Source organism: Euprymna scolopes, chromosome 10, assembly GCF_053919585.1.
Source record: "Euprymna scolopes isolate OS-2025 chromosome 10, ASM5391958v1, whole genome shotgun sequence".
NCBI classification, from domain to species: domain Eukaryota; kingdom Metazoa; phylum Mollusca; class Cephalopoda; order Sepiida; family Sepiolidae; genus Euprymna; species Euprymna scolopes.
In genome coordinates this window covers 161,508,980-161,528,073 of record NC_136491.1, presented here as the reverse complement: position 1 = coordinate 161,528,073, position 19,094 = coordinate 161,508,980, and the positions used below count along the sequence as shown (strand labels likewise).

General features: G+C 34.0%; 1 protein-coding gene across 12 annotated transcripts in view; it reads right to left on the bottom strand.

Annotated features, from left to right (window-relative positions):
• Positions 1-19,094, bottom strand: part of LOC145286342 (microtubule-actin cross-linking factor 1, isoforms 6/7-like) — a 770,369-nt gene that overhangs the window by 514,524 nt on the left and 236,751 nt on the right. For all 12 annotated transcript variants that reach the window (XM_080135266.1, XM_080135265.1, XM_080135270.1 and 9 more), the window contains exon 4: positions 17,490-17,561. In XM_080135266.1, coding sequence (XP_079991392.1) covers positions 17,490-17,561 — 72 coding nt within the window. The remainder of the gene's footprint in view (positions 1-17,489; positions 17,562-19,094) is intronic.

Genomic DNA, 19,094 nt, shown 5'->3' with positions numbered 1-19,094 from the left:
CAAAGCCACCATTCTTCTATACATGAAGTGCTGTTGCCACATATGGGCTAGGGCATCTATCACTAGACTCAATGTTAGACAAAGTCAAAAATTACTCGAATATAATAGGTCTCGCACCATTGTGGAAGCTCCAACTACTGTCCCATGGCCACAACGTTGCATCCCTGTGTCTGTTTTACAAGTATTTCAATGGAATGTGCTGTGATGAAATCACTGCTCTTACCCCCCCCGCTCAAGGTACTTATTCCAAATCAACACAAACAGCAAAATCCCACCATTTTACAGTTGAAATCGATGCCAAAAAGCATTTTACTCCAATAGTTTATTCCCTCGAATTTCTCAGTTTCCTGCTTCTAACATGCAAACGTTTAGATGTAATGTGAACAAACATCTCGCTACTCAACTCCCCACAGTTCCCTGTTAGACATAATCCCAAATAGTAGGCCCTTTCATTCCAAGTTGTAATATGCCTTGTTTAGCATGGAAAACAGAAAAATATAACGGATGAATGGATGTAGGATAATGAATGAGAAAACGAGTGTAGGTAGAAAAATACAAAACGCTTAAAATTTGAGTAGTTTGCATGCTAGCAACAAACATCAATTATCCGTTTATGCCTCGATTTATCTTTTTGACGAAAATATTTAGTATGAAATCAATTAAAATTTCAATTTTTAATAGTATAAAAACAGCAGTTGTTAAATAAATTGCTACAAAAAATCAAATCGATGCACTGCATTCGTTGCTATTGGGGTTCAACACGAAAAACCCGACCGACTTAATTTTATATATTAGATATTAGTGCTCTATATTTTCATTATTTTCTGAAAAACATAACATATCTAAATTGATGACAACAAAATATAAGAACATGAATGGAATTAGCTAGCAACAGGTGTCGACAAGACCACCCAGCCACTGTCTTCACAATATGAAATTGTTTTGAATTACATTTCCGTCTCAAATGTTGGCGGAAATACCAGTCGATTTTATTTATATAGTGTAATAACCCAGAGGTCACTTATTCTTTGACTGTATCATTTCAAATAAAAATTGTTATGTCTGAAAATATATTTTCAATTACATGACAAAATTCGGCATGCAACCTTATCTGTCACACACGCACACATATATATGTATATATATCTATCACACACACACACAAGGTATAAACTAAGAGGCAGTCAACTAGCGTTTATGCAATGCTCACGACTTTCTTTCGTTTGAACACTATGGATTGGCCAAGGAAATCAATATTCGTGGCTTGGTTTAAGGAATTGTCATCCTCCACTGATAAGTGCGTAGGCATGAAACACTAGTGTCTAGGTATAATATATATATATATATATATATCAGGGTTTACTTGTTGTGTAAAGTGACACATGTTCATGTTGGTTTATTCTAAAAAGGCCTCGTACAGTAAGGCAGAGGACACTAGAAACTCGTTGTTTCTAGCGGATAATTAAAACTATACGAGGGGCGTGCAATAAGTAATGCCCCTGACCCACTTCCAATTGTCTGATCTAGCTGAAATTTTGCATGTGCAATGATTTATACATCTTCGGGTTATGTGGCAAATTACAGCTCTGAACTAATTGTGGTTTCTGTTTTACAGGTGTTTGAACTGAGTCAGGTGTGAAATGGAGCCTGTTGTATGTCGAGCAGTGATCCGGTTTTTGTATTTGAAAGGATGCACACCACAGGAGACTTTTGATGAAATGAAAGAAACTTATGGTGATAATGCCCCATCATATGACCCTGTAAAACGCTGGCATCGGGAGTTCAAACATGGCCGGAAGTCCGTGGAAACAGCTCCAAGACCTTGTCGCCCCCCTTCTGCCATTGATGAGGCATCTGTCCGTCAAGTGGAGGCTGCCATTTTGGAAGATCGGCGCATTACTATTCGCCAAATAGCTCAAAATGTCAAGATTAGTACAGGGTATGTGGAAACTATCATTCATGACCATTTGCATAAGGTCTGCCAGATGGATTCCTAGGTTGCTCACACCATTCCAGAAGCGAGAACGCGTCGAGTGCTCGAGGATGAATTTGAAGATGTGCCAAGAAGATGAGTCAAAGTTTTTCAAAAGACTGATTACACAGGATGAAACCTGGGTCCAATCACTATGATCCAGAGACCAAAGCCCAGTCAATGCAGTGGAAGCACTTGGACTCACCACCTCCAAAGAAGGCAATGGTGCAGCCCTCCACTGGCAAGGTCATGCTCACAGTCTTCTGGGACCAGGACAGTAGTGGTGACAGATTTCCTGGTAAAGGGTACCACAATTACAGGAGCCTATTATGGTTTGAGAAAATTAAGGGAAGCTATCAAAATCAAGAAGCGGGGCAAGATCAGCAAAGGTACCCTCCTCCTACAGGACAACGCTCCGGTCCACAACTTGCATGTCGCCAGATCAGAAGCATGGGCGTGTGGTTATGAAATCCTCCCTACTCTCCTGACCTTGCACCCTCTGACTTTCACCTCTTCCCAGCCATGAAGTTGTTTTGAAAGGAAAACGTTTCCCAGATGATGCAGCCTTGATTTCTGAAGTCACGTTGTGGTTGGAGGACCAACCTGGGGTGTTCTACAAAAACGGTCTCCAGAGCTGCGTCAAACGATGGGAGAAATGCATAACTCTGGGTGTTCCTATGTAGAGAATGCCTAATAACTGTGCCAAGTTTCGTTGCTCTACTGCTATGAGAAGTGGGTCAGGGGCATTACTTATTGCACGCTCCTCGTATATGCGTGCATATGTACTTTAGTGCAAATTATTACCGTACTTTATTACGCTTTATTCGAAGTCATTGCTTTTATAGTTTTCATACCTTTCTTGTATTGTTTCGTTATTGTTTAGTTGAGAATCAATCTAAAAAAAAAGTCACATAAAACCTACTGTGACAAATTCCCAACGTGTTGGTCTTTCTTCTTCTGATTGAGTTTGTTTTGTTCCCAGTTTTGAAGAACAACCTTCATATCGATTGGCATTAAAGCTTTTCATTAGAACATTTGATGCAGAACAAAATGTCTTTAAAAGCGTTAATAGTTTTTTCCTTTGAAATAATGATTTGTTTCTCGTCTCGTATGGAAATTAAGACTATATATATATATATATATATATATATATATATATATATATATATATATATATATATAATTTGCGCGAATGTATGTGCTTACGTGTCTAAAGCAGCTTTGAGTATTTTATAAAAAAATACTAAAATAAAATACTGCAATTTAAATTCCCAGAGATATTGCATATATGTAGGCGAAAGTTATTTGGGGATATGTTATATTTCTTCAGCAGAGAAAAAAAAAATCGTTTGACATTTTTTCTAGATCACAACGGTACACCCATACAATTACAAAACAAATAACGTATACATTTATTGTGGTAATGAAAGTTGAATATAACAATTTAGAAATAATTTTTTTTTTTAAATCTTCAACTTTTGTTTTTAACATTTGCAAAAAGTTCAAAGTTCAAGGCGAAAATGATCAAAATTAAATACAGAAACGCAAGAACCATTTTCGACATACTAATAGCAATATTGCAATCTTCAACAGACACAGATCTTATCGGACGCAAAAATTTCAAATTTTGGTTCCTATGTTTTGAAGATAATATTTTGCTGCTCTATTGTCATTACTTTAACAGATTCGGGCTAAACTCAGAAAACACCCGAGTTACGTCGAGCAAAGAGAGTTATTATATAAGAATATTACTCAAGTTGTTTGTAATTTCAATCGAAAGCTAAAAAAATTCCACACATTTTTACATATTTTCATAAAAATATTTCGGCGTCGCTCTTTTATCTGTTTCGTTCTAAGGAGATTTGTTACAATGCCCGTTCAGTTCCAAAAGTTGGAAAAATTATTTCATACATTGTTATGATTTATGAAAGTCCTTGTTTTCTTTTTGTCACATTCATACCTTGTCGGGGAGGTAAATAGAATTGCATATTAGGGTCCCTATGTAGCTGACGATTAAGTTAGCTAGTAGGAACTTTGACAAGGGTCACACTGCGTGCATGATCTCCCATATCTGTAACACAGAATCATTCCAAGCGTTGAATGTAGTAGGAGTGACGTAAAGTTGAGGCACGTGGCAGAGATCAAATGCCGTAAACAAACACGACGAATAATGACGTCACGTATTCGAGCGGCTAGATAACAACGGTTTTTCAGATTAGTCTCGCCAATAATGTAGGAAATTTGAATGTAAGGCGAAGCTTACTTTGACGTCTGTCCGTCTACGTAAGTACACAATTAGCTAATACAACATTCGGCGTATTCTACCAGGTCTATTCTTACCAAATAAAACCTTGAAGAAACTCGGCGAGCGTCTGTGTCTTTCATTCATGAAACGAGTTTTATCCGTTTTAAGTTAACAGTGAAGACGATCTTTAAACGCGACGAAGATGAAAAGCAGCGAGTAGGAAGAGAATAGAAAGGCCGACGTATAAACATCTGCGTGTATGAAGTCTTATTTCATTTGGTTTATTGAAAATGTCACTATAAGAATATAAGAACACCCAAGATGCTTATTATAATTTTATTTATTCCTAAAAGACTAATGTGATAGGAATCAGATTTATAGAGGGAACCTGGTCGGAAAGTTGTCCAGTAAGAATTTTGTCTACATTAAATTTACATTTTAATAAGGTCGGATTTGGCCATTTTGTTTTATAGAATATCGAACATTTTCGTGTTATTTAATGCCGAATCTGGTTATTTTCGTTGATGTTTTTAAGTTATATCTTCAAATATTTATGCATCGTGTTTGCTTATTTTATAGTAGAAATTGGTTTTGTTTTAGATTTTGCAAAACATGATTGAGTTTTACAAAGGAAAAAGAAGCAACTATCAGAACATCAATGTTTGATGCATTTTAGGTAAGAAAGTCAGAAAGCCTAATTTGATGGCACCAGTAATACGGCCGGGAACACAGGGAACAGAAAGAATTCCAAATGCAAACGGTTCGATAAAATAAGATATTAAAGTCGACAATTTTCATGCATCTAGAGACTTGTCTAGTGAAAGAGACATCTACTGCTACTCGGTCGGATTGGAGACATATGCTTTGAGGGGATACAAGTGGAGTAAGTTCATCGGAGTGTATTCCATGGAGATATTTATCTCCTTCTCATGGCACGAAGATGTGACACAAAGGTCTGAAAGTCAAATTAAAGAGTCAGCACACTAGAGGAAGGTCATTTTAGCTTGTAAAACTGCCTGGATAGCCCCGTCAGAACTTCTTGATAGGGGCGCCTCAGGTAATAAACAATGAATTAACCATTTTTTAAAAGGAGATGGCAAAGCCTGAGAGGGTTGAACTCCTAGAACTATACAGGACCAGAGATAGTCAACACAGAGTAAGCTATTCCAACGATGACCTGAATCAGTTCGACAAAAACGTTCACAAGTTCAAGATACACCTTCAAAAGATTGAAGATTACCTCGACCGAACTATTGTGAAAATAACACTAAAGATGAGAACAGCAGTCCGAAGAATTCAAATCATACGAATAAAATTGTTTCTATTTTTTTTTAAATGAGGATTAATAATTTATATAATTTGGATTATTCGTTTCACTGTTCTCATCTCCAGTGTTATTCTTAAGTTTCGGCTGATGTAACCTCCAACCTTCTTCAGGGGTATTTTTGGTGATGATGAAAAAAAGCCCTGGCTGTGTTGAAGCTCATTCTACGGATGTAGAACAGCCCTATATTGTATAAATCGCTCTCTTCAAGCCAAAATGAGGGGGGACGAGGAAACACTCCTCGATGATTTTGCGAGTATGTAATAGCGTCGTATAAATTTAAGTGAAAGACGTGCAAGTCGATCAAAGAGTGTGAAAACTTATGAAATGGTTTAGCTGATTTCTTTTCATTCAAATCTAGAATTCGTCATAGCAAATAAAATGAAAAACCTATCTACAAATCTATTCAAAATATCTCCAATTTAATCAAAGCTTTAATTTCCATACGAGATGAGAAAATAAAATTATTTCAAAGAAAAAAGTATTAAAACATTTAGGAGATTTTTTTTTCTGCATCAAATGTTTAAATGAAAAGTTTTTGATGCCAATCGCCGTGAAGATTGTTCTTCAAAACCAACTGGGAACAAAACAAGTTCAACCAGAAAGAAAGTTCAACATGTTGGGAATTTGTCACAGTAGGTTTTATGGGAAAGTTTTTAAATGGATTGTCCCATAAACAAAAACGAATCAAGACTAAAAAAAAGTTATGAAAACTATAAAAGCAATGACTAAATAAAACGTAATTAAGTCTGTTAATGATTTGCACTTAATTCCACGTACGTACGACACAATCACGTTGATACACTGGTTTTTGTGAGATCACCAAAGTTAAGCAACATTAAGCCTGGTCAGTACCAGATGAGTGACCAGTTTGGGAATTCTACGCACTGTATGTAGGAGGACGTCGACACCTTCCTGCAAAACCTAACTTCATCTCCCCTAACGGGAATATACATATGACTGAGGGACACTTGTGAATTTCATCCTCTGATGCAACTTCCTCCTTTGAGGGAAACCGATTAAACTCGCATAGTGTTTGTGGTGTTTCTATTATTTTTCCAATTCCACGTATACAGAGTTTGAATTGCCTCCGAGAAACGATTCTCGGATTTGTCAGAACAATAACGATATTTCCCCCCACAAGTAAACACTGAGCAAATATTACAAAATAACATTAAAAGCACGAGTTACTTAACAGAGAATTACGCTGGATCATACAGGGAATAGCGTATCATCCTCTAGTGAGGTTACTCCAAGTAACAGCACTTTTCTGGATACTCCACCAGACCAGATAAATTCTGGTTCTGGAATGCATCAAAATTAAAACCAAAAATAAACTAACATAATTCAGTGGTCAGTTGGAAAGAAGAAAATTAGTGTTTTTTCACTTCTTTACTAATAACGTTTAAGAGGTAGAGAAAAATCTTGACTGAACATTTAGATATTTGTATCTCCTAAAATTCAGGTGAAAGCTTCAGAAAAGGGATCCTGGATTTCTGAGAATTAAGATTAGAGGATTAAGAGAAATAGAGGTTGGCCATGACAACGGCTAAAAATCACGTGGTCACGTGGTGTTTCTCTATCATTGTTGCAGTTTCATATGTGTAACCAGATTTTCCAGCATATCAAACTGCAAACGGTTTTGTTTAATTCATTAACAAAACCATTTGCAGTTTGATATGCTGGAAAATCTGGTTACACATATGAAACTGCAACAATGATAGAGAAACAAAGGTATTTCTTTCCTTCCCACCGCAGGAAGATGTGACACAAGGTCGGAAGGTGAGGTAAGTCAAGTCAGCGCCCCGAAAATAGAGTTCTGGCTGTTTAAAAATGTCCTGGATAGTCCTGTCGGCATTCCTCGAGACATGTCCCAGGCAGTAAACAAACTTAATTTCACTCGAAAGATGGGAGGTAAAGACCTTAGAGGATGGACCTCCTAGGACTAACCAGAACCACACCTCAGCCCGAGATGCGAGGTCATTTTCTACTAAACATAACTCGAATAAAAACATAACTCGAATAAAAACATAACTCGAATAAAAACATAACTCGAATAAAAAAACTCGAACTGCCGGACTGTCGAGGACGTATTCTTGACTGGCATTTATATAACCTGTTCAGGCTGTGCTAGGTAAGTATGAAATACCGTTCCTACACTGGAATCGAACCCAGTTCACAGAGTTAAAGCAAGGATAAACAATACATCAATATAAATTATTCCTTGCATTCAGTTTAAGACCGATACAGTAAAGAACATCTTACGGATTAAGTTTATTCACGGCCATTAACACAGTTATACACAGAAAATCAGTATGGACACCATTTTCGTGATAAAAACTAACGCAATGCTATGACACATTTGATATTTGACAGTGCTGCTTTGATTCTCAACTAGCTCCTAGCTTACTGAAGGAGAAATTCTTTTAGACTGGGACAATATTTTTTTCCGAATACCTCTTTTGAAGACCTAGATTTTCTTCACATTAAAAACCGGCCTTTTATTTAACTCTGTCTTCCCGGAAAGGTAATAGTCATTTTCGACTGAAAATTTGAGGTACAGAAAAGCAAAAGATTTGACTGAATGATAGACTCATATGGAAGTAAGCAGAACAGATTTTCATACATTTCCATCACCTAAGCAAAACACGTACAGAATTTAACACAAATTATATATATATATATATATATATATATATATATATATATATATATATATATATATATAGTGGCCCAGAAGTCACTTTACAGTTTGAAAATCAAATAACTTTTTCTTAAATGATTGTATTTAATTTTTTTATTACAGCTTATAGTGTGGAAATTTGTCCTGACTTAATTACGAAAGATAATGTCTCTTAAGTAGCCCCCATTCTCGGCTTTGCAAAGTCGAGCTCTTTCTAAGCTATTCTTTATGACAGTTCTTAACATCGGAAGTTGTAGGGTATGTTTGCCTTAAGTTCTTGGATGCTTCGAGGCTTATTTGCATACACTTTGTCTTTAAGATATCCCCAAAGCCAAAAGTCTAGTTCTGTCAAATTAGATGAACGTGGAGGCCATTCAAAATCGAAATTTCAAGAGATTTTTCGATCCTGAAACATCACAGTTAACAACTGCATTGTTGCTCTAGCGGTATGAGTAGTTGCTCCATTTTGTTTGCCACCAATACCCTGGCATATTTACTAACTGAGGTTGAACAAATTCAATAGAATATCTTTTAAGAGGATATTGAACATTGAAATGGCGCATATAAGATCTTTGCATTGCAACAATTGAACGTCCATTTTCAAAGTGAAATTCAATTATCCTCACTTGTTCTGTTGTAAACTTATCTATACAAAAAATTTCCAAACATTCTATTTTATAATTCTGAAAAGAGAAATTAAAATATATAATAGAAAAAAAGTTATTGAATTTTTAAAATGTAAAATGACTTATGGATCACCTTGTAGATAAAGAAATAAAAATTACAATAAGTTTACCAAGGTAATCAAAATGGTAAACTTAAAATATATTATAAATATTAAAGAGTTAATATTTACAAGTAATCATTTGTTCATTATATATATATATATATATATATATATATGATTATATTTAAAGATAGGACCCTTATTTTGGCCCACCCTGTGAGTATATATATATATATATATATATACACACACATTTTCTCTACCATCATATAAAAGTCACTTTGTGTGTGAGAGAGGGTTCCTTTCTCAGTTTCCGAAACGGCTGAGCTTCTCTTTTGAAAATTTCACACAAAGGTAATTTATATGTCTGGCAGTGTTTAAAGATAGGTTTTGTGCAGAAATTCATCCGATAAGTAACGAAAAATCGGACAAATTCGATCTTAAAAATAGTTTTAAACAACGTAAACTATTCCACAATAAAATTATTCATTTTTATCTATCTATAAGAGAAAGAAAGACTATTTTTAAGATCATCAAGCCCAAATATCAGCTGACGTGATATTGTAAACAAACACAGATGGAATTTGATGAACGACATTATCATTAAAATAATTTTTTTTTGCGAATTAGTCCACCGAGAAAATTATTCCTCGTAATATATAATAATCAATAGAGGATTGATTCTATAATAATACATGTGCAATCTGCATAAATTAAATTATTATGTTTAAGCGTATTGTACGACCGAGCAATGCCGGGCAGTCAGCTAGTATATATCTGCAATAGACTGTAAGAGCAGGGATGGTCTGAAGAGCCACCTTTGATCCCACAGAAGATAGAAAATGCATCTTGATCACATCTCCACATGTATAAATGCATGTGTGTATAAATATGATACATAAAAAATAATAAAGTAAATACAAATTATAAAACAAATTAAATGAAGTTAAAAAAGAATATTTTAATAAGTTTGATACGGATAAATAATCAACTAATCAACAATAAAGCAAAGGAAAGATGGTCTTCTGTCAAGAAGTGGCGATCACCACACATAGTGATAAGCATTAAGAATGTACATCAAAAAACAAAATTCATACTAGAATTGACCGCAAACGCGGTGTAGTGGATAAAGTGTTTTGTAAAATTCAATTGCAAGTTACTCTTCTAGAGATTGAAGGACAAATTCAGAGTACAGGCGGCACTCAAAATAAAATTACGAATAACTTAGGACTTCAACTAAATCAAGGAATTTCTTAACCAGCACCAACGCATACATACATATATATATATGCATACATTATACATAGTCTATATATATATATATATATATATAAAATCTATAATGACTAATAATACATTTATTGAGCGTTTTTCTTATACAAATAAAACAATATTGAATTACCAATGTTATTTTGTACAGCTGTTACGACATATACCAGAGGCATACTTGGCCAGGCGTAAAAAGAAAATTCGTAATAGACTATTTAGTTACAGATGAGGTTAACTCACTCTACCAAAATTTTAAACTGGTACAACTATGTCCGGTTAGATTGTGTAACACCATAATTTATTTTACCAGTATCCTTCATGTTGTCAGCGAGATACCTTATCGATTGCGCTATTAAAATATATGTTAATAATATTAAAATATATGTTATTCTTAGACTAAAGTTTATATATGAATAATTTCACTGTAACATGTTACAGTCAGTAGTTCCTTTAAGAAGCAGCTACATACACAGCACTTCTTCCATTATGTTCATATGAGAATTGTATGTGTGAATACATTTTTATTTAAAAGGTATAGTTTCTAGCAGCTTTTCGTTTTTATGGACATACATGCAGAGAAAAGGATATATATCCAGGCTTGAAATATTCAAAAGTAGGAACTAATAAACTCACCGAGATTGTTAAATAGTGCTTAAGAGCAAAACACTTTATTTATTCGAAGGCAAACAGTTGCATTTGGTCGCCACAAACAGCCATCTGTTTCCGTCAAGAGACTTCATCAGGCGACACTGAACTATCTGACGCTTTCTTTTTTCTTTCACGACTGAAACAGATGGCTGTTTGTAGCGATCAAATGTAACTTTACCTTCATAAATATACACACACACACACACACACACACACATATATATTCAAGGAGTGTGGCCGCCAAAAATGGTTTCTTATATAGTTATTTTTTATTTTTCAATTACTGAAATAAGTTAAACGCGCTTCACACGATATTTTTTACATCAGGAATGTTGTTGAGAATTTGGAGAATACATTCCGAGAATTAAACTTGTTTCAAATATTGAAAAATGAAAATGTCAAATAATAAAATAAGTATATAAGAAACCCATCAATTGTTGGTGGCCTCACTTTTTTTAAATATACATTTTCTTTCTCTCGTTGGGATCTCCGTATACCTTTTACTCTCTCTCTCACACACACACGAGAGATAGGGGCAGACAGATAAGAGGTATTAAGTTCTAAATGTGCTTATCACTTACACTTTATTATATCAAAATTTTTATAAAATAGAGAATCGAAATCGCATATTCGAGGATTTAATTCAGATACATTCTTAACAATTAAAACATTTGTTAAGTCGACTTTTCTTAAGGGTGCGTCTAAAGATTCGGGAAAGATTTCTATTGTTCTCACCCGTATAATTTATTAGGTGGGTTACTAAGTTCTTGGCGGTTTTTGTTTTGGTAACTATATTGTGTTTTGAAAATGCATTTGTAAGATTTTATTTATTTTGGTTCAAGTTATTTCAATTTATTTAATTTAAAAAAATACATTATTGATTAAATAGTTCTTATTTTACTTTTAAAATGTAGATAAAAAAACGGCAACATTTAGTTACCAACCTAATACATAAGCGTACACTTTTCGATTTTATGTAGAATCTCCGACCGTTCTATAGTAAACATACAAACATCACACGCACTGAGTTTATATATTAGAGAGAAATTACAAAAAAAAAAAAAAAAAAAAAAAATGATGACACAATACATTAATTATATACATATTCAACTATTATCCATGTACTCATACGTTTCATCCTTATAGTATCTTTAGTGCGAAGCTGTTCAAAATAGTTGCACGCACATGTATCTATCTTTACATTATTTCACAATCACGTAAAAAAGAATTCGCACAGTTATCTAAAATTAGACGGCTTATATTATTTCTCATTAAAGAACTCGGCGGAAAGGGGAATATAAATACCTATTTCATAAGTATTTAATCATTATCTATAGACGTATACGTTCAGTCGCAAGATTCGGACTCAAGAACACGAGTTGCATTAATGATGATTAGAATCAGTGCTTTGAGATGCCTGTGTGTTTTTCATAGCAAAGTTCTCTGGCATTGCATTGTGGTGGATTTCCAGAATGTAATGCCAGATAAACGTGGCGTAGAAAGGGACGTAACTCCGTTCTGTTTTCAGTAATGTTTTACTGACCAGTTTAATATATTTCTTCAGTGGAATTATTAACTTATTGAACAAAAAGAAAACAATATAGAACTTATATTTACCCCCTCCCAATAAAATGAGTATTTAGCATTCTATTTTTCCAGGTTAAACAGTGTACTCTAATAAACAGAGAAGGCTCGAATGGGACTCAGAGAGACAGATTGAGTCAACTTGTGTCAACTTGACCTCATACACTACTTTGCAAGTAGTTTACCTCACAATTTTCACAGTAATCGAATAATCGACGTTTCTTCGCTCGCAATCGATTTTTTTGTATTTTGAAAACTTACAATCGAAAACATTATGATTTATCTTAACATTCCACGAAAAAGTTTACAATTTAAGAATCATTTACGACAATATAAAACCACAAAGAGGAGAATCTGAAAAGGACAAAACAAATAATTCGACTTAGAAGATCATCTGGATTATAATTAACGTATTGTGGAAACAAAATACTGTCTGGTATAGTAAAAGATTAAAAGACTTATTTTGAGGTATTATGTAGGTAAAACCTACATTCTTTACTATACCGTATTTTCATCTAAGAAAATCATTACTTTAGTAATTTTTAGATTTACATCATTCACACGTAGTTTTACAATAAATACAGTCTATTGATCTAAAAGTTGGACTAAGTTTTTGTTTTCGGACATCAAAATTGATCGTTTAAAATTAGAGTGAAAATTTTCGGACCATAATTGAAGTTGTGATTTCATAATAACTTCTATCTAAAAGTTTTTGTGGTTAAAGTCGTAATACGGAAGTCCAAAGTTACGACTCCAATTCTCCCACAATTCCTAAAAACATGCTTTTCGTCCAAGCCAACAGCATTCCATTTGCAAATGAATAATGAAACTTCGAGACCCATCAATATATAAGACGTGGCCACCATTTCTTTGTTTTCCGTAACCGGACCTTATATGCCACACAAAATCAAAGCTTTGTACATATTTTAAACTTTTTTGCTACGAGCGGCGAAATTTTTTTTTTCTTTGTCAATTATTTAATTTTATCTATAAACAATGATTGATGGATTTCTTAATTTCTATTTGTTGAAATTTATTGGAAGATTTTATAATTTCGGGTGCTGAGCATTCACAAGATTTTTCTTCAAAATTTGTCATGTTGAAAACAGACTATAAAACGTTTCACACACACACAAATTATATTAAAAATATAAACAATGGGTTTACTTTTAAAATGAAGGACAGTTAATTTTTAAAGTTTTAACAAACCTGATGTCATTTTATAACATGGCAACAGCTGTGATGTCGGTGTGCAATTAAAAACGACCGAATATTTGTTTATTGGATTTTAATAGTATTTGGGATAGAAAAGGCGACATTTGCAAGTTAGAATGGAAACGGAAAAAATATTGCTAGAATAGAAAAATAATACGTACTGTTTAGATTATTCGGACTAATTTTCTATATCTTGAATGTTATTTGCATAACCTTTCGGCTGATTAAACCTTCGACCTTCAGGTGTATATTATCGAACTCTGGAATCTGAACTCTGGAATTTTCACGAATTACGAATGGAACTCATTTAATCCATGGGAGAGCATGCTCTCTTTCTATCAGCCATAACTGGGCAGAACACCTAAGTAACTGGCAAATGTATTTCGAGTGTCGCCTGCACTGAGAATTGAACCTTCAACTTCCAGAAGTTGATAACTTAATTTTACTAAACACTATCCACCATCACGAGCCTTTTGTTAGGTTTTATACCCAGTTATGTCTAATGGAACAAATACATGCTATCCCCGTGGATTAAATAAAAGGTTCTGCTTTAGTGTTCATCATCCAACTTGCAATTCTGTTGTCCGGCAAACATTGCCCTAGAGTGGTTTTTGGCCGCAGTAGTGACTAATTAGTATAAAATAAATTCCTGTCATGCTACAAGTTTAAACTAGTACAGTTGATTCCATGGTCATCAAGCATTCTATTAGGCCAGCGATGCACCCTCTAATGTTGACATGTGTAATGTGTAGAAAATAACGAAATCTGCGTAGTTGAACGATTCAGAATTTTTAGAAAATGACGTTCTCATCGTTGCCGAAAGTAAAGAGAACATAAAATTCCACCGGGTGACGATAAAGCGTTTAGGGTTAAAGCTAACCAAGCTGTCATCGCACACACATTGCCAGTAAAATACAAACATTGTTAGAATTTATTGTTATGACATTAAAGAAGTCAAGAAAAAAATGTCCGCATTCGGTTAATTAGAATTTATTGCGTTTAACTAAAAAAATATACAGACAACAATTAACATGAAATAGATTTGAAACAAGAGAAAGAAAGAGTGACAAAAAAGTGAAAAGAAAAAGAGAATAAAGAAAATAAACAAAAATAGAAAAAGTAGAAAAAGGCGCAGAAAACAAAGAGAATATGTTTATTTAAAAACTATTACATATTTCAGAGACGCATCATAGTTTCATTGAGGTGGATTGACCCTTTACCATTTAAAAAGGCTATAAAAACCCATTCAAATTATTAACTAATGAAATGAAAACACTTCTTCGATTTGTTTTTATTTCGTGATTTGGTGAGGATTTGAAGGAATATTAACGACTTTTTAAATGGTAAAATGAAACTGATACACGTATGATATGCAATAAATCTGTATTTTTGCGACCGGGCACCTTACGGATTTCTGTTCAACACTTCCCGATAACATAACATTATATATATATATATATATATATATATATATATAATTTTAAAGACAGTAATCTACAGACATATTTCGAAGGTTCCTACCTCTCTTCAACGTATTTAGGAACTAGTAAATTTTTAACAAAGCAAAACTTATCAAGATAAGAAAAGTTCAACGCTGTCAAAGGGAGCAACAACTATATTAAATGAAAGCTGAAGAATAAAAGTTATATAACTTTATTACATCATCTCCCTCTCTCATATTATATATATATGTGTGTGTGTGTGTACTCGGCGTTGTCTAGTATTAAACGTAACGTTAAATTCCTTAAAATATTGAAGTAATAAAAAACGAAAGAAACTGAGACGCGTGCATGCGAGTATTATGTTTTTTCTAAACAGTTCACTTCTTGTAAGTAAAAATACTCTGATATCGAAAACAAACCTAAAGACTGTGAGTCAAGTACGATAACCACTAGACGAGCTTACTGCGATCTTTAAAAAGTGTTTCCAAACCTTATAAAACAGTTAAACTAATAAAACTCTGATGACCCCTCATACCAATTTTTCAATCTTGATCGCTTAGCAGCCCCGTTTTCAGGATAAAAAGCGATTAAAATGTTTTCCCTATGTCTGAATACCCTATATACCAAATTTCAAGTCTGTAGATGAAAACCTCGTTTTAATATATAGGTTGAGATTTGTCCTCACACACACACACACACACACACACACACACACACACACACAGGGTTTTAATTATTACAACCTCAAGTGTATTAACTTAATTCATTACAACTTGTCTCAATAGACAGGATAAAAAAATATCCGTCCATACTGTCAGATGATTCGAGTAAAAATAAATAAATAAAAAGGAAAGATATGTTTTTTTTTGTGATTACATATCGATATTAAACGTCCAGATAATTGATGTAATAGAGAGAAAGGGGAGAAGGGAAAGGGGAAAAAAGAAAAAAAGAGGGGAACAATAAAAAAAATTAAGATTCAATTAAAATTGCTGGAACCTCTTTTAAAGACCCAATTTCACCGATGGAAGAACAAGTCACCAGTGATTACCGATGATGATGATAGAAGTTTAATTTCGTTTAAGAAAGGCCAAAAAAAGGATAAAGCCATTCGTGAAGATTCATATTTCTATTTTATAAATTTTCCCAATACATTAGACATTCATACAAGTTCAGTTTATTTGGAGTAGTGGACTCCAGAGAGAATAATTTAGATACTTATGTGACAATCAAAAATATTTCAGATTTACATTGTATTTGAACCATAGTCATTAGTAGCATAACAGCATATTCTTTTCATTGTTTTGACTCTCGAGTGTGTATCCGTTGATATCATGCTTTTATATAGAGTGATGTGGTTCTCGATTAAGTATGTCTAATTGTGTCGGATATATACAATGGAAAAATATGCTGTTGTCATAGCCCTAGTCATTAGACACCAATCAAGTAAGATTCCTTGAATTTTAATGTCATATTAAGATCCCTTAATCGTAAGTTTTTAACATTAATATGAAAATTATAAGTATTATAGATGTAAGGTTTAGTATGATTTTGTTTTGATTTAATTTCTCGTAAGAGGACATAAATCTGGTGCAAAACATTTCTTTATCAATTAATTCTACCCGTTCCGAAACGAGTATTTATCTCGTGTAAATTTTTATGTGTAACATAGCGCGTATGGCGTGTGCATGAGAAAATCAGCAGCAGCAGTAGGGTATCTAACTAGCGAAAATATTAGCAGCAGCAGCTGTGTGTATTTTTGGATTATTCTGATGACTTCTCATCTTTGTTTTACAACGTTTCGCTCGATGTAACTCTCCACCTTTTTCAGGTGTATCTTATTGAACTCGAAAATAACATATGTAGTGGCTAAAGTACTCTTTTAGAGATTGCAGGTTCAATCTCCAATAAAGGCGGCACTCAAAATACAATTGCAAATTACTTAGGACCTCTACTTAGTCATGGCTAACGTAACAAGAACACGCTACCTCCGTAGATTAAATAAAGGGTTTTATTCGAAATTTCGTGCAGATTTCAGAGTTCGACAAGATACACCCGGAGAAGGTCGGAGGTTACATCGACTGAAACGGTTGAAAACACTCAACGAAAAATCCAAATAATTTGAGCATTTGTATCATTTTAGATTTACTGCACGATTATTAGAATGATGCATTTGATAAGGAATAGAGAATGCAATCGAATGCATCATGTTCGAGTGTAACGTTATTTGCTGGTCGCCATCTTGTTGCAAATGTAAGTTTAATTAAAAAATAATGAAAAGATATAAAAGTGACACGAAAATTGAGATAGTCACGTATTTCTCATCTCTAGATTTATGGGTAGAAAAGCAGAAAGAAAATGGAGAGAAAAAGTGACTTACCTGAAGCACATTCTCCAGATCGGACACGTACAAGGATTCTTCAAGGCATCGTTGCTTCTGTAAGCCATAATCCTGAATGGATACAACAAAATTTGCAGATTAACAAGATGAAGGGAAATAACAATTTGGCAAGGCGATGATATTTTATCCAAACAGATAATTTATTAAAACATAAAATTGTATATTCATTCTTAAGATAGCACATTCAATATACGCGTTTTATGCCAAAATATTTCAAAATCAAACGTGACAGACAAATCCTATTGCAGATCTATTTGGACACATCTTACACATGTGTATTTATAAAAATAAGGCGAAATAAATAAATTCTATCAGTGGTAATCTCACTTGCAAACTGCAAAAACAAACAAAAATTCTTTAAAAAAAATCAGAAGTGACGTCAGATTGTTTGAATAAATTCGAATATACAAAATGAAGGTGGGTTCCATCTATCGTGCTAGAAGACTACTCACACCTGAAAGTATCTTGTACCTCTACAAAACTACCATTCGCTCATGCATGGAATATTGTTGCCATATCTTGGTTGATGCGCCTACCACTAGTCTTTCCCTCTTGAATAAGGCCCAAAAAAGAATCTTTAATCTAATAGGTCGCACTTTGTCAACTAAGCTCCAACCTCTGCCTCATTGCTGCAATGTTGCATCCTTGTGCTTTTCACAAGTATTTTAGTGGAATATACTCTGATGAACTCGTTGCACTTGTGCCCCCCTCGACATACACATACCCGACAAACCCGCTTCGCAACAAAATCACAATCCTTTCCTAAATGCCATAAAGCTTTCTACTTCTAGTTTCCTCCCTCCAACAGTTAGACTTTGAAACCTGCTACCTACTTCCTTGACCGTACTGATATGCAGAAGTTCAAATGTAACGGAAACCGATATCTTGTAAATCTTTCCTAGGCATGGTACCAAATAGTGGCCTCTTATGTCCAAGTGGCGATATGCCTTGTTAGGGGGGAACGCGAGTAAAAAAAAAAAAAAAAAAAAAAAAAAAATGAATACATTTAAAGGAATTCGACATCCGAAATTGATACACGCCAGTTTTCTTATTAAGATGCTCTGGTATTTTCACATGTTGAATAAAAAATATCTGAACAAAAGACTAAATTAATCCTAGAATTCGTCTAAGCCCCCCCCCTTCCCATCATTTCTTGTCTAGTACATCCTTACTCCATCATACAAAACATTCTATGTGCAAAACAATCAGAATTTTAGTATTATGTTAAGCGCCCAGAGATCTGCACAATTCGTGCTGTAGAAGACGACCCAAACGTCAAAAAAAGATATACCCAATTTGTTTCTGGTTTGATGGGTGACGTCATCAATTATACACGGTTATCTCTCAAAGTAGGCGCGGATAACAGTGTTCACAGAATTACGTCGCAAAACGATGACGTCATTTATTGAGCACGAGGATAAGCGAACAAACAAGATGGAGTTTTAGTATTATGTAGATGGGTCGATTTTCACTATGCGGACAAAGCAATTCTTTCGAACATTTATTATACTTTTGCCCTTAATATCCTTTGTTTTGTGAAGCCAATTTATTCTCGCATATTTCGTAAACATTTATAAAACGTAA